At 41.5% G+C, this 11,717-nt stretch overlaps 1 protein-coding gene across 1 annotated transcript; it reads right to left on the bottom strand.

The window, feature by feature from the left end:
* Positions 1 to 2,028: 2,028 nt before the first annotated feature.
* On the bottom strand, positions 2,029 to 4,451 carry LOC144987116 (uncharacterized). The gene is made up of 4 exons (XM_078936071.1): positions 3,227 to 4,451; positions 3,031 to 3,153; positions 2,923 to 2,960; positions 2,029 to 2,840 (listed from the first exon to the last, which is right to left on the bottom strand). The coding sequence occupies exons 1-4, from the start codon at positions 3,969 to 3,971 to the stop codon at positions 2,712 to 2,714; spliced, it is 1,035 nt and encodes a 344-aa protein (XP_078792197.1). The 5' UTR covers positions 3,972 to 4,451; the 3' UTR covers positions 2,029 to 2,711.
* Positions 4,452 to 11,717: the final 7,266 nt, after the last annotated feature.

The raw sequence follows: 11,717 nt of genomic DNA, 5'->3' as shown, positions 1-11,717 counted from the left end.
TTTCATTTTCATAATTCTGACTTGAGAATGTCACTAAAACGTGAGTCAGGAACAGTTAGCATTTGGGAGAACCGTGTGTTTTTGGAAGCACTGTGTGTTTAGGGAGAACCGTGTGTTTTGGGGAGAATCTTGTGTTTTTGGGTTAAGTAAGGGTTAATGGCAGAGGAAGTTTGCATCATCAGAAATTCACGCAGAGCTAGTTCTTACACACACATAGAGGCACAATGTTTTGGATAAATTCCATCTGGCTTTTGCAGAAATCTTTCAACTGAAACAGTTTGACTTTAGTTTCAATTCAAGATCCCACCTTTTTGCGTTCTTGAACGTGCATCACTTGCCTGGCGTGTATGTAGCTCTACAGGTCTATAAAGGAGTCTACACCTACGTACGGCGAGGCCTCATTCAGTTTTTATGGACCTCGCCTGTGGAATAGCCTCCCAGCATGCCTCAGGGGCGCAGAGACTGTTCATGTTTTTAAAGGAAGGCTTAAGACCTGCCTTTTTGTTTTGATTTTTGTTTAATTTTTGGAACTTATTTGATATTTTAATTACTTCTGTTCTCTTTTGTTTATTATTAATTTCTTTATTCACATTTACCATTTCACAGTAAATGTGACGGTGACAGGCGCGGTGGGAGAGAAGGAGAGAACAGTCTGAAAGAAAGAAGGAAAGTCTGAACACAGGACTAGCAGAAAAAGTAAATTATCAGCAAAGATGAATGTGTTTAATGTGTTTATTATAGTTCCAATCACGCACCACATACTGAACTTTAAAAAAAAAAATGTGGTGATGAGGTCATCGTCACAGCTCTACTCGCGGGCCACATAAAATGACACGGCGGGCCACATTTCGCCCGCAGGCCTTGAGTTTGACACGTGGTCTTCTTGAACTACTCCCTTCGGGCAGGAAGCTAAGGTCCATCAGGACCAGAACCTCATGACACAAGAACAGTTTCTTTCCCTCTGCAGTCAGACTCATGAACACTTTTTAACTCCTCCCCCTTAAACTTTTTCACCTACTGTATATGTCCAATGCTCTGTTCACTGAAAATGGCAATAAATACTCCTTGAATCCTTGAATTTACCAGCAGACTCACATAATTTGTTTGGAGGAAAACACATTTACCCGTAAAAAGATGGCCCCCATGGAATTCTAGTTATCTTCTAGTTATCTTGATCTGATATTTGACCTGAACTCAATGTGTTACTGTAAAAGAAGTTCTCAGTCTGTGAAGGTTTGATGTATTTTGGTGTGTTTAGAGTTTATCTCATGTATATTCAGCATAAAACCACATCAGAGTAAAATTGATTTGACACAAGTACATATAAGCACTAAAAGATCCTGAATCAGAGAAATAGAATCAGTTTATCTGTAAATGCTTTCATTTTCAATCATATCTAATTTGCTTTATGTACTCAAGTTATTGTATTTTTACTGTCAGGCAGTCTGCTTTTTACTAATAATTTTGTGTGCATGAGCGTTTTTGTTTGTGCTGTCAAAATTAGTATTTGAATGAACCTCCAGTTTTAATGTGAATTTACTCATTTAAAAAAGTTCATGTCAGTGATTTGTTTAGTCTACAACTAACTTAATAAAACACTTAAATTTAAAGCCTGTTGAACTAATGTATTCACGTAAATACAGGCTTTAAAATCATGAGCCGTGGTCGGATGCTGAGCAGCTTCTGTTCCAAATTCACTTTTGGAAACTCGACAATGTTGGTCTTAAGATTTTATTCATTTCTTTTTTGCGTCATATTTTTTGTCAACCCCTCGATGCCTTTTGATGTAAATATCCATCTAAATTGCCTTAATTTAGCGTCTACAAAAAGCAAAAACATCATTTACATATTTTTTCATAGCTGGACTTAAATTCAGGTATTGACGGGTGAAATGTTTCTGCTCAGTTTTCTCCTTTTTGTTTTCAATATGAAAGACTGCCAAATTGGTCAACCAGATAAAAACGCAAGTAAGCAGTACGAAGTTTTAACCAACTTTATTAATAAACTTGGAGCTTGTCTCAAATCGCTGCACAAAAAGCAAAAATCTTTAAAAAAAAACTGTAAAATCCATTTCAGTTCAGATCTTACCAAAAAGACCAGATTATCTTTTTTGAATGGGTGATAAGAAACAAACCCCAGCAGAATCAGAGGACGATCTTCTAAAGAGTCGGACGAGACTGGAAAGAGTCACAGACGTGAAACACTGGAACATCCGGTAAAACATGCAGGTTAGTAACTGAAGAAAAGTTTGAACAGATAGTAAACTCCTAAAGCTGTTTATTTCGTTAAAACAACGAAAATAAAGCCTTTATTTAAAGAAAAACACAAAATACTACCATATTTACAGAAGGGGGTGTTTTAAATCAAACATTTTGTTCTGTTAAAAGCTTTTTATGGTTATTCTGCATTTGAATTTTCATAAAAAATTTTAACTCTCTTTCTGCTGCTTTCTGCTTTAGATAGTTTATTTCTGACCTCATCTGGAGTTTAGGAGCCAGATTATAAAAAAACTTTTAAAAAGTAGCTCAAACATTTAAAAAAAATTTACTCCTAAATTATCTCAAAAATCTCTAAATGAAAATACAAGGCATAAGAACAGGTTTTAAACTATTAAACAAAATTACATTCTTTCAAAAGATTAAATGTATCTATTTCAACTAGAACCCAAAGAAAATTATTTTTTTTCATTCTGTTTAAAAAATAAAGAAGCTTCAGTTTTGTTGTTTCACACTCGCGTAAACACAGACTGTGTTTAAGTCGTTCTTCTGTCTTCTTGATTTTTGTGATTTTTTAACATTTAAAGCAGCGTAATGGAGGTTTTCTGCATCTTTGCTCTCAGCCTGAAACCAAATTGACAGAAAAGGATCACAGTGTGAATCTTGAGGGAATAACAGATGAGAACTGAAAAGAGTTGAGACTTACCTCTATGATTCTTAAGGGGGCAGCTGGTGATCTTTCCTCTGGATATTAAAGACAGAAAGGTTGGATTTCAAGAACACATTTGTTGAACAGTGAAAGAAGTTTGTGTACCTGTGGAGGTGCAGGCGTTGCTCTTCTTAATCTTCCACAGCAGAAAGGCGACGAGGACGCTCATGATGGTCAATAATCCAACAAAAGTGTTCAGAATCACAGAGTTCAGAGGAGCTGCAGAGTCTGGCACCAGATCAAAATGGATTTAACTTGATTCTTTCACCAACAAACTGGATTCTTCTGAGGTAAAACTCACCTGTGAGGTCCAGCTTGGTCCCGTTTCCAAACAGTATGTGTCCACATGAGACAACAGCACAGTAGTAGATCCCAGCATGAGACTCAGTCAGCCTCTCCATGTGCAGCTCGTAGACACAGCTGTGTGTTTGTGTGTTGTTCTTTCTCCCACACTGATCATTCCTGCCTCCATGAGTGTAAATGAGTCCTGGATAAGAGTCTGCAGAGTCTTTGAACCAGTAAACTCTGTGTTCTCCATCACAGCTCCCAGTGTGTACTGTACAGTTCAGAGTCACAGAGTCTCCAGCATTGATGTTCTCAGAGGACGACTGATCCACTGAAGTCTTCGTGGTTACACCTGGACCTTTCACCCTGACTGTAACACCCTCTGTAAATGTAACGATGGTTGCGTGTCGTGCTGCACAGTAGTAAGTAGCCGAGTCTGAAAGTTGCAGATCTGAAATCCTCAAGTGATGATTTTGATTTTTTGTATCCAGAGTGAAGCGTGGATTGTTGTTGAATGGATCAAAAAAGGTCAACACTGAAGCGTATGTGTAGAAACTAGAGATGGGTTCAGGTCTTTGTCCCAGTGTTTGCTTGTACCAGAAGATCCACGTCAAATCTAAACCTTTGTAGGAACATTCTAAAGTAACAGCTTCACCAGTGGAGACAGATAGAAAACCACCTTTCTGGATTACAGAGGACGATTCTAGAACATTCTTCTGAGCTGAGGTGAAAAAAAGAAAAATTACAAAAAGAAATCCCATAAAGATGTTCAGACTTTCCTTTAACAAAATAAAATCATAACTCACCTTTGGCCCCGAAGGACAAACAAGTCAGAAAAACAACAAAATGATTAGAAATCATCATGTCTGGATCCTGGTGTCAAATGAAAATACAACAGAGGATTTTTCACATTTGTAGAGACGAGACTGCATTTGATTGGTCCTCTGAAGAGACATCAGCTTTAGGAAACATGATCACGTGATCAAACCCACAACCGATGTCAGGTTTGTGTCTGTAGAGGTGTAGTGGCAGTGTCCACCTGCACACTCACACATTATTTCACACTGACACACAATACAAACTAATACGCAATAGAAATACATCAAACGTCTTTTGTTTAAAGAGATTCTTTAGCACAAGAATGACTTATGAAGCGTGCACATGCTGGTTTTCCCCTTTTGGCATATCCCTTCAGGGGTCGCCACAGAGAATCAGCTTCATTGATTCACTCAGGTTGGCTTTGGCAGAGATGCCCTCCCTGACACAACCATGTACTTTATCTGGCCTGTGGACCAGTGAAAGGATACCGAGATTTGGGCCCCCTTGTGGCTACATAGATAGGCAGTAGCGCAGAGGCTCTGAAATATTTTTTGATTCTAGTGCAAAGAGATGGATGTGTGGGGAGCCTGTACTCGTACGAGAACTCCCTGGGGGAAACCCAGTCCCTTGTGGCAGAAAAAGGAAATGGAGCCTTGAATTTAAATATTTTGTTTGTCCAGTTTGGCTTGTTTTGTTGGGGTCCATCAAGGCAGGACAGGAACCCAAACCACAGTGACCCCTGCGTTTTTTTGTCTGCCATGGGAGACCCTACCAGGGGTATTTGCCTCAGACAGCATATAGTAGCTCCTAGGATCCCTCTAGGTTTGTGGATTTGAACTGTCTTTCATTCTTTAGTTCCCCATGGGTGTGAGTTTGCTTGGACCCCCAGATCAGCTGTCTTGTACTGAGGTTCACCCATGAGAACGAAAGGGTCAGATTCCTGTCTTTTTGAGTCAAGGAGATCTTCCGGTGGATTCAGTTTATGGGTAATAGATAGTGCTCTGGCAAAAGGCCCACATGGACACATGGCAATGATAGTGATATCTGCAATCGAGTTCAATGCATCTCAGGGGGGGCAGATGGTTTATGGACTGAGATCTCTATCTTTAATGACCCGGATCAGCCCTTTATAGGGCACTCAATGAAATCCTTTATAATTCAAAAATTCAACCTTAGAGTGTTATTGGAGAACACAACAAGACTTCATTTAATTGGTGACATTTTTTAATTTATTTCATTTTCATGTTGAAAATCAATGCAAATGAAGTTACCATATTTGGTTACTTGCCCGTGAGTGGTAAAACAAATTCCAATAGGTATACATATAAATATAAATATAAGAAAAACACATATTATGTATTTCAACATTTGAACATCACTTTTAGAACACAAACGTGCTGATAACAAAAAGTGCTAATAACAAAAGTGTAGAATAGACCTGTTTGGGAATGTCCTGGCTGTGGGTGGGTGGGATGAAGTCAGGGTCTGACACATCATCATCTTGATCTTCATCATCATCACTAATGTCAGGGTGGACTGGCACAACAGCAGTCTCCCTCCTCTTGCCATAAAAGATTGATGGAAGCTAAAAATTAAACACATGCAATAAAACAACTGTCATAACATCATAAACTGACAAAAATCACTCTTTATAACTATTAATAAACTAAAAACAGTGTTTAAACTCTCTCTGAATCACTGTATGGTGATATAAAAACATTTATTTGTAAAGAAATTGCACTATTATGGTTTGTTAGATGCATAGGGCATATGTCCAAAAACAGACATACCAAGTCAAATTTAGTTTTTAGTGAAAAGGGCGTATGATCAAATATGGTGCCTGCATTTTTCATGCCGTATTTTCACTCATTTCAATAAATTCTCCGCAAACAACTCATATGTCAATACTTAACACAACTATTCAACAATAAAATGTATGAGTTTCATCAACTTACCATGGTTAGTTTTGACGATTCCTTTGAAAATGTCCAGTGAACCGAGCTGCAAAAGCAAATTTTTCTGACTTTGGAGAAAAAGGGAAATTTGATGTGACCCTGGTCTCTGCTGATTGGTCAAGTTGCACAATTGAGTAACCTATAATTTAGGATGATCTTTGCTGATTGGCTGGGTAAAGATCACATGATTCTTGAACTCACTGAGACGGGGGATGGGCGTGATAACTAACGTGCGGAAATTACCAAAAACAGTCACTTGCCCGATAAAGGGTTAAAACTTGAGAGCACACTTTAACAGCATTATGTTCAGAGACTGTTGTCTTTGCTTTTCAAGGCTTTCTTTCACATTCAAAATGTCCCTCCGTGCATTCCGGTCTACTCTGCTGGTGTTTCAGTTTGCCGATATGTATGAGGATCTCAAGTACATGGAGCTGATACAGTCATAAGGAAGTCATCAACCAGCTGGAGTCCAGAGAGCAAGTCCCACCAACAGTAGCTTGGTGAGCTTCCAGATGTTGCACTGCTGTTGAGGGAGTTGAACCTGCATGGAGCTGCAAGAGGAATTTTGTGTTGAAGGAGGTAGGACACTGATAGCGTTACCTACCAGCTGATGTTGCTCAAAAACTGATACCCTAGACCAGCGGTCCCCAACCCCCGGGCCGCGGACCGGTACCGGTCTGTGGGTCATTTGGTACCGGGCCGCACAGAAAGATTTAACTTACATTATTTCCATTTATTTCGGAATCTGAAAGATGTTTTATTTTGAAAAATTGATCTATGTCTATGTCACTCTTGACGCAGGCCAAGCCGCTCTTCTCCGTCACGTAATAGGTCACCGCTAAAATAACCCAAGAGCAAGCAAAATGAGCAAAAAACAAACGATCTTTGGAAAGTTTCTTTGCCAATGAGAAAGGCCCAGCCAGGAGACGGAAGAGGAACCTTCGACTTCCAAGAAAAAGAAAGCTAAGGTATGTTTAATAGACAGCATCAGGAGTCCTACTTAAAATACATATTTAAATACATATTTATATATATAATCCCAACGGGAGATTTCCATGCACAATTCAGCGTAACTGTTGATTGTCGGGGTCTTGTTCTTGCCATTGAGCTGGCTTCTCAGGACTTGCCTTACTTTTGGAGGTATTTAGCTGTTGCAGCTTTCCTTGTTGCCTGCTCCAGGTTGCTATTTGCCTGCGGAATTCCAAGGTACTTGTAACTGTCCTCAATGTCTGCTATTATTCCCTCTGGGAGTGAGACCCCTCCTGTGTGGACTACCTTGCCTCTCTTTGTCACCATCCGGCTGCATTTCTCGAGCCCGAATGACATCCCAATGTCAGTACTGTAAATCCTGGTGGTGTGGATCAGGGAGTCAATGTCACGCTCACTCTTAGCATATAGCTTGATGTCATCCATGTAGAGGAGGCGACTGATGTTGGCCCCATTTCTGAGTCGGTATCCATAGCCAGTCTTGGTGATTATTTGGCTGAGGGGGTTCAGACCTATGCAGAACAGCAGTGGGGACAGAGCATCACCTTGGTATATCCCACATTTGATGGACACTTGTGCAAGTGGCTTCCCATTGGCTTCAAGGGTGGTTTTCCACAGCTTCATTGAGTTTCCTATGAAGGCTCTTAGAGTCCTGTTGATGTTGTACAGCTCCAAGCATTCAGTGATCCACGTGTGTGGCATTTAGTCATAGGCCTTCTTGTAATCAATCCAGGCTGTGCACAGGTTGGTGTATCGTGACTTGCAGTCTTGAGTGACTGTTTTGTCGACCAGGAGTTGGTGTTTGGCTCCTCTGGAGTCTCTACCAATGCCCTTCTGTGTGTTGCTCATGAATTGATCCATGTGCCTATTTATCTTTGTTGCATTGATGCCTGACATGAGCTTCCATGTTGTGGAGAGACAGGTTATTGGCCGGTAGTTGGATGGGACTGCACCCTTTGAGTGATCCTTCTGGATCAGGATCGTTCGCCCTTCCGTTAGCCATTCGGGGTGAGTCCCATCTCTTAGCAGCTGGTTCATTTGTGCTGCCAGGCGCTCGTGGAGTGGGGTGAGCTTCTTTAGCCAGTAGGCATTTATCATGTCAGTGCCCGGTGCTGTCCAGTTCTTCATACCTGAGACTCTTTCTTGGATGCCTGCCACTGTGATGGTTACTGGATTCTGTTCAGGGTTGCTATGTTCTTATCTTAGAGAGACCAGCCACTGAGCATGCTGTTATGTGCTGCCTTTTTCTCCCATATACTTTTCCAGTAATGTTCAGTTTCTAGCCTTGGTGGGTCTGCTCGGCTGTTTTGACCCTGCCATTGAGCGTACACTTTTGCAGACTGAGTTGTGAACAGCCTGTTTATCCGTCTGGCTTAATTGTCCCTTGTGTACCTCTTTAGTCGGCTGCTCAAGGCTAGGAGCCTTTATTTGGCAGTTTCCAGTGCTTCAGGTATGGGCATCTGGCTGTATCTCTTAGGTACTTGCTTTTTCATTGTACCGCTTTGAGCCTCTGTCAGCTTACTCACATCCCTCCGAGCTGCCTTGATTTTGGCCTCTAATAGTGGCTTCGACGGTGGGTATTGTTTTCCATGTTTCCATTGTTTGTTTTCCTCTTACATCCAAGCATCTCAAGGATCACTATTGCTGAGGTGTAAACCAGTTCATTGGTTACTGTGATTGTTGTGGTAGGATGTGCCCTCAACGCTTCATTTACTGCTTCCAGTGGACTTTCAGGCGGTCAGGGTTGCCTAGTGTTCATTCTAGACATGATCTTGTCTTTCAGGAAATTTGCTGCCTCGCTCAGCGTATCTGTGGTTGTTGGGGCTGTGTACCAAAGCTCAGGGTGACAGTGTGGTATAGCCTGTTGTTCTGGCTCTCCCGTGGTGGTATTGCAATTGTATTGCACCGCTTCAATCTCAAGTTGTGATAAGAGTTGCCGTTTGTGGATATTAGAACAGAAGTGACAGGCAGCCACGAGGTAGTTAACTTGTTAAGTATTTTATGGTATACCTGTAAATGTCAAGTCTAAAGGTTTTTGTACAACCATGTTCTGTAGTTTTCATGGCGTTACATGGAGTGAAGACATTAAACGCGCCTGTTCTCGAGAATACCGTGTTCAGTTTTGTCATTGAGGAGGAACAGTGAAGAAAACTCTACAACGTCTATGATTTGTTGTTGAGCTGCATGCGGAAAGTTAGCGACAAAATCCGACGGGTCCAGAACAGATCACTAACTCAAACCAGTTGAGGCTGAACAATGTTTTTTATCTTGCGAAACATTGTTGCAATTTTTATTTTAGCAATACAATTTAAAAATGCTTTTGGACAGTTTCATGTATTTATAATGTCCACAAGAGGAAAACAGCAATAAATAACTTACAAAGAAATCATACATGATTGGCTTCATATTACGTCCTTTTCTGTTAGAAGCCGTGTCTTTGCTTTCGTTGTAGTATTTTAGGACTTGGTGATTTGTTGTGTGATTTGCTGTTGTGTTTCAATATTTGTCTGTTACCTCCCCCCCCTCACATTCTTTCCCTCTCCCTCCCCATACACAATAAAATTAACAAATAAATAAAAAAATAATTAAACAAAAAGGGGTTTATACAAATCTACACTCTGGCTTCTAAAGTTCTATAACCTTTTTGTGATAGTAAAACCTGTGCAACACATAAGGCTTTCAGCTCTTATCTGTTTGCTCAGCTGTTGGACAGAACAAGTATATATATATATAAATTGTCTGTTACGTTGTACTGGGATTTGTTTTTGTTGTTTCCTAAATGTCAGCGTGTCTTGCACCTTTCAGCCACCGTATTTAACCACAGCTGAGCTAACAGCCCCCGCTCTCAGGACAGGGCTCAAGAAGCTCCTGCCTCGCTCCGGGCAACACTTGGATCCCTCTGGCAGGAACCGTGGACCTGGCAGCAGGCGCTGTGGCCTGGACGGTGTGGTTGGACGGCTGGGTCAGACGGGGCGTCTCGGGCTCTCTTCTGATTGAGGAGGCACGTGGCCCAGCCCGGGCCTCAATAGACACTCCTGCAGGCTGGAGCGGTCCTCCTCCAAGGACCTGAAGCCCCGCTGCAGGCCGGGAGAAGAAAAAAGGAAAAAAGTTTTTTTAAATGCTTTTTTGTTCAAAACACAAAAAATAAGTCGGTATGACAAGTACAAATGTCATAACAATGGAAATGCCAGGGGATATTATATATATATGACGCAAGAAATATTGTAAAACACATTACAGTACAGCTGCAAAGTGGTGCAGTGGTTAGCAAGAAGGCCCCTGGTTCCAGTACCGGCTCGGGGACCTGGTACAGAACATCAATGGGGGGCCTTTCTGTGTGGAGTTTCAATGTTCTCCCCGTGTATGCGTAGGTTTTCTCCGGGGACTCTGGTTTCCTCCCACAGTCCAAAAATATGCTTCATAGGTTAACTGATTACTCTAAATTGTCCATCAGTGTGAATGTGTTAGATCAATAGACTGGTGGCCTGTCCAGGATGTCCCCTGCCTTCGCCCGCAAGTGGCATAGGCTCCGGCACCCCCGTGACCCCGAAAGGTACAAAACGGAATAGGAAAAAAAGACAGTGCGCACAGTGTAGTTAAATACAGTGACATATGTCTCAGAGAATGTTCGAGTGGCCGCTCTGCATGTCAATCAAATGACGTATTTCATGCCGAGGATAATGATACGCTGGCAGATTTCTTTAAAAACTGTTATTTTTTCGGTTTCTTTCATAGCCCACAATCTACCACCATACAATAAATGTAATGAACACCCTGCTTTACATAATCAGCTGCTGTCATCTGACCAACTGTCAGGTAGGGGAGGGCTGGTAAGCGTGAAGGACCCAAAGTGCAGAGACGGAGGCACACGGTTCCAGGGCAAGGGGTTTATTTAACAAAAGGCGCTGCAGAGCAGGGTAACAAAACAAAACTCACTGTGGGCAAAACTTGAAAACATGGCAGAAGATAGACATGGACATGACAGCCAGGGAAGAGACACTAATGGACCAGCACAAGAGGAAGACAGAGACAAGACTTAGATACAGACAGGACTGACAAGACACAGGTGACAACGATCAGGAGAGATTGGAACCAGGGAAGTAAAACTCAAACCATGACATAACAGTAAACCTTTCAAAATAAAACAGGAAACAGAACTCAAACGTGACAGAAACAATCCTGAAAGCAAAAATAAATACAAAGAAACCCAAACCATGACACCAACCACAGATATGGTGCATTTGTATCTGTTTTATCAGTTTTTAACAGGGCTACATTAACAAGATAATTTCCCTGCTATAGGATCAATAACATGACTAAACTCAAATGTGCTATTTTGATCAATCTGTGTTTTGGGACTCAACATATTTCAAATGTCACATCTTTTAGAGTTTCTGGCACCATAAGTCCGTTGGGCCCCGGTAACCACTAGAGTAGAGTTCAGCCCCACACTCAATCAGTCATATTAATGACTAATTGATAAGGTGATGGTTGGAACTGGACTTTCCCTTCTCTCTGCAGGGGGGGAGGAAACAACCACGTCCTGAACAGACATCACTATTTGTTGATCTACCATACATGAAAAGGCAGGCCAGTTTCTTTTTCATCCTGCAGTGCGCCTGGATTAAGTAGAACAACGATGGTGGCGAGCATGTGCGGTTGCTGCGGCTCAGGGCTCTAACAGTCAGTCAGGCTTTAGTGGACCACACGTGTGCACGTCCTACTTTATCTTGTGCCGTAAATACT

This window comes from Oryzias latipes, chromosome 18 (genome assembly GCF_053564925.1).
Source record: "Oryzias latipes strain Hd-rR chromosome 18, Olatipes_Hd-rR_3.1".
NCBI lineage: Eukaryota > Metazoa > Chordata > Actinopteri > Beloniformes > Adrianichthyidae > Oryzias > Oryzias latipes.
The sequence above is the reverse complement of the archived record's forward strand: the minus strand, read 5'-3'. Positions and strand labels throughout refer to the sequence as shown.

Excerpts from the sequence above, each read along its gene's own strand:
- LOC144987116 (XM_078936071.1), bottom strand. The coding sequence starts at position 3,971 with ATGGGATTTCTTTTTGTAATTTTTCTTTTTTTCACCTCAGCTCAGAAG. Across the intron at positions 3,154-3,226 it reads GACCAAGCTGGACCTCACAG|ACTCTGCAGCTCCTCTGAAC; the intron begins GTGAGTTTTACC and ends ATCTGGTGCCAG. Across the intron at positions 2,961-3,030 it reads CAACGCCTGCACCTCCACAG|AGGAAAGATCACCAGCTGCC; the intron begins GTACACAAACTT and ends TTTAATATCCAG.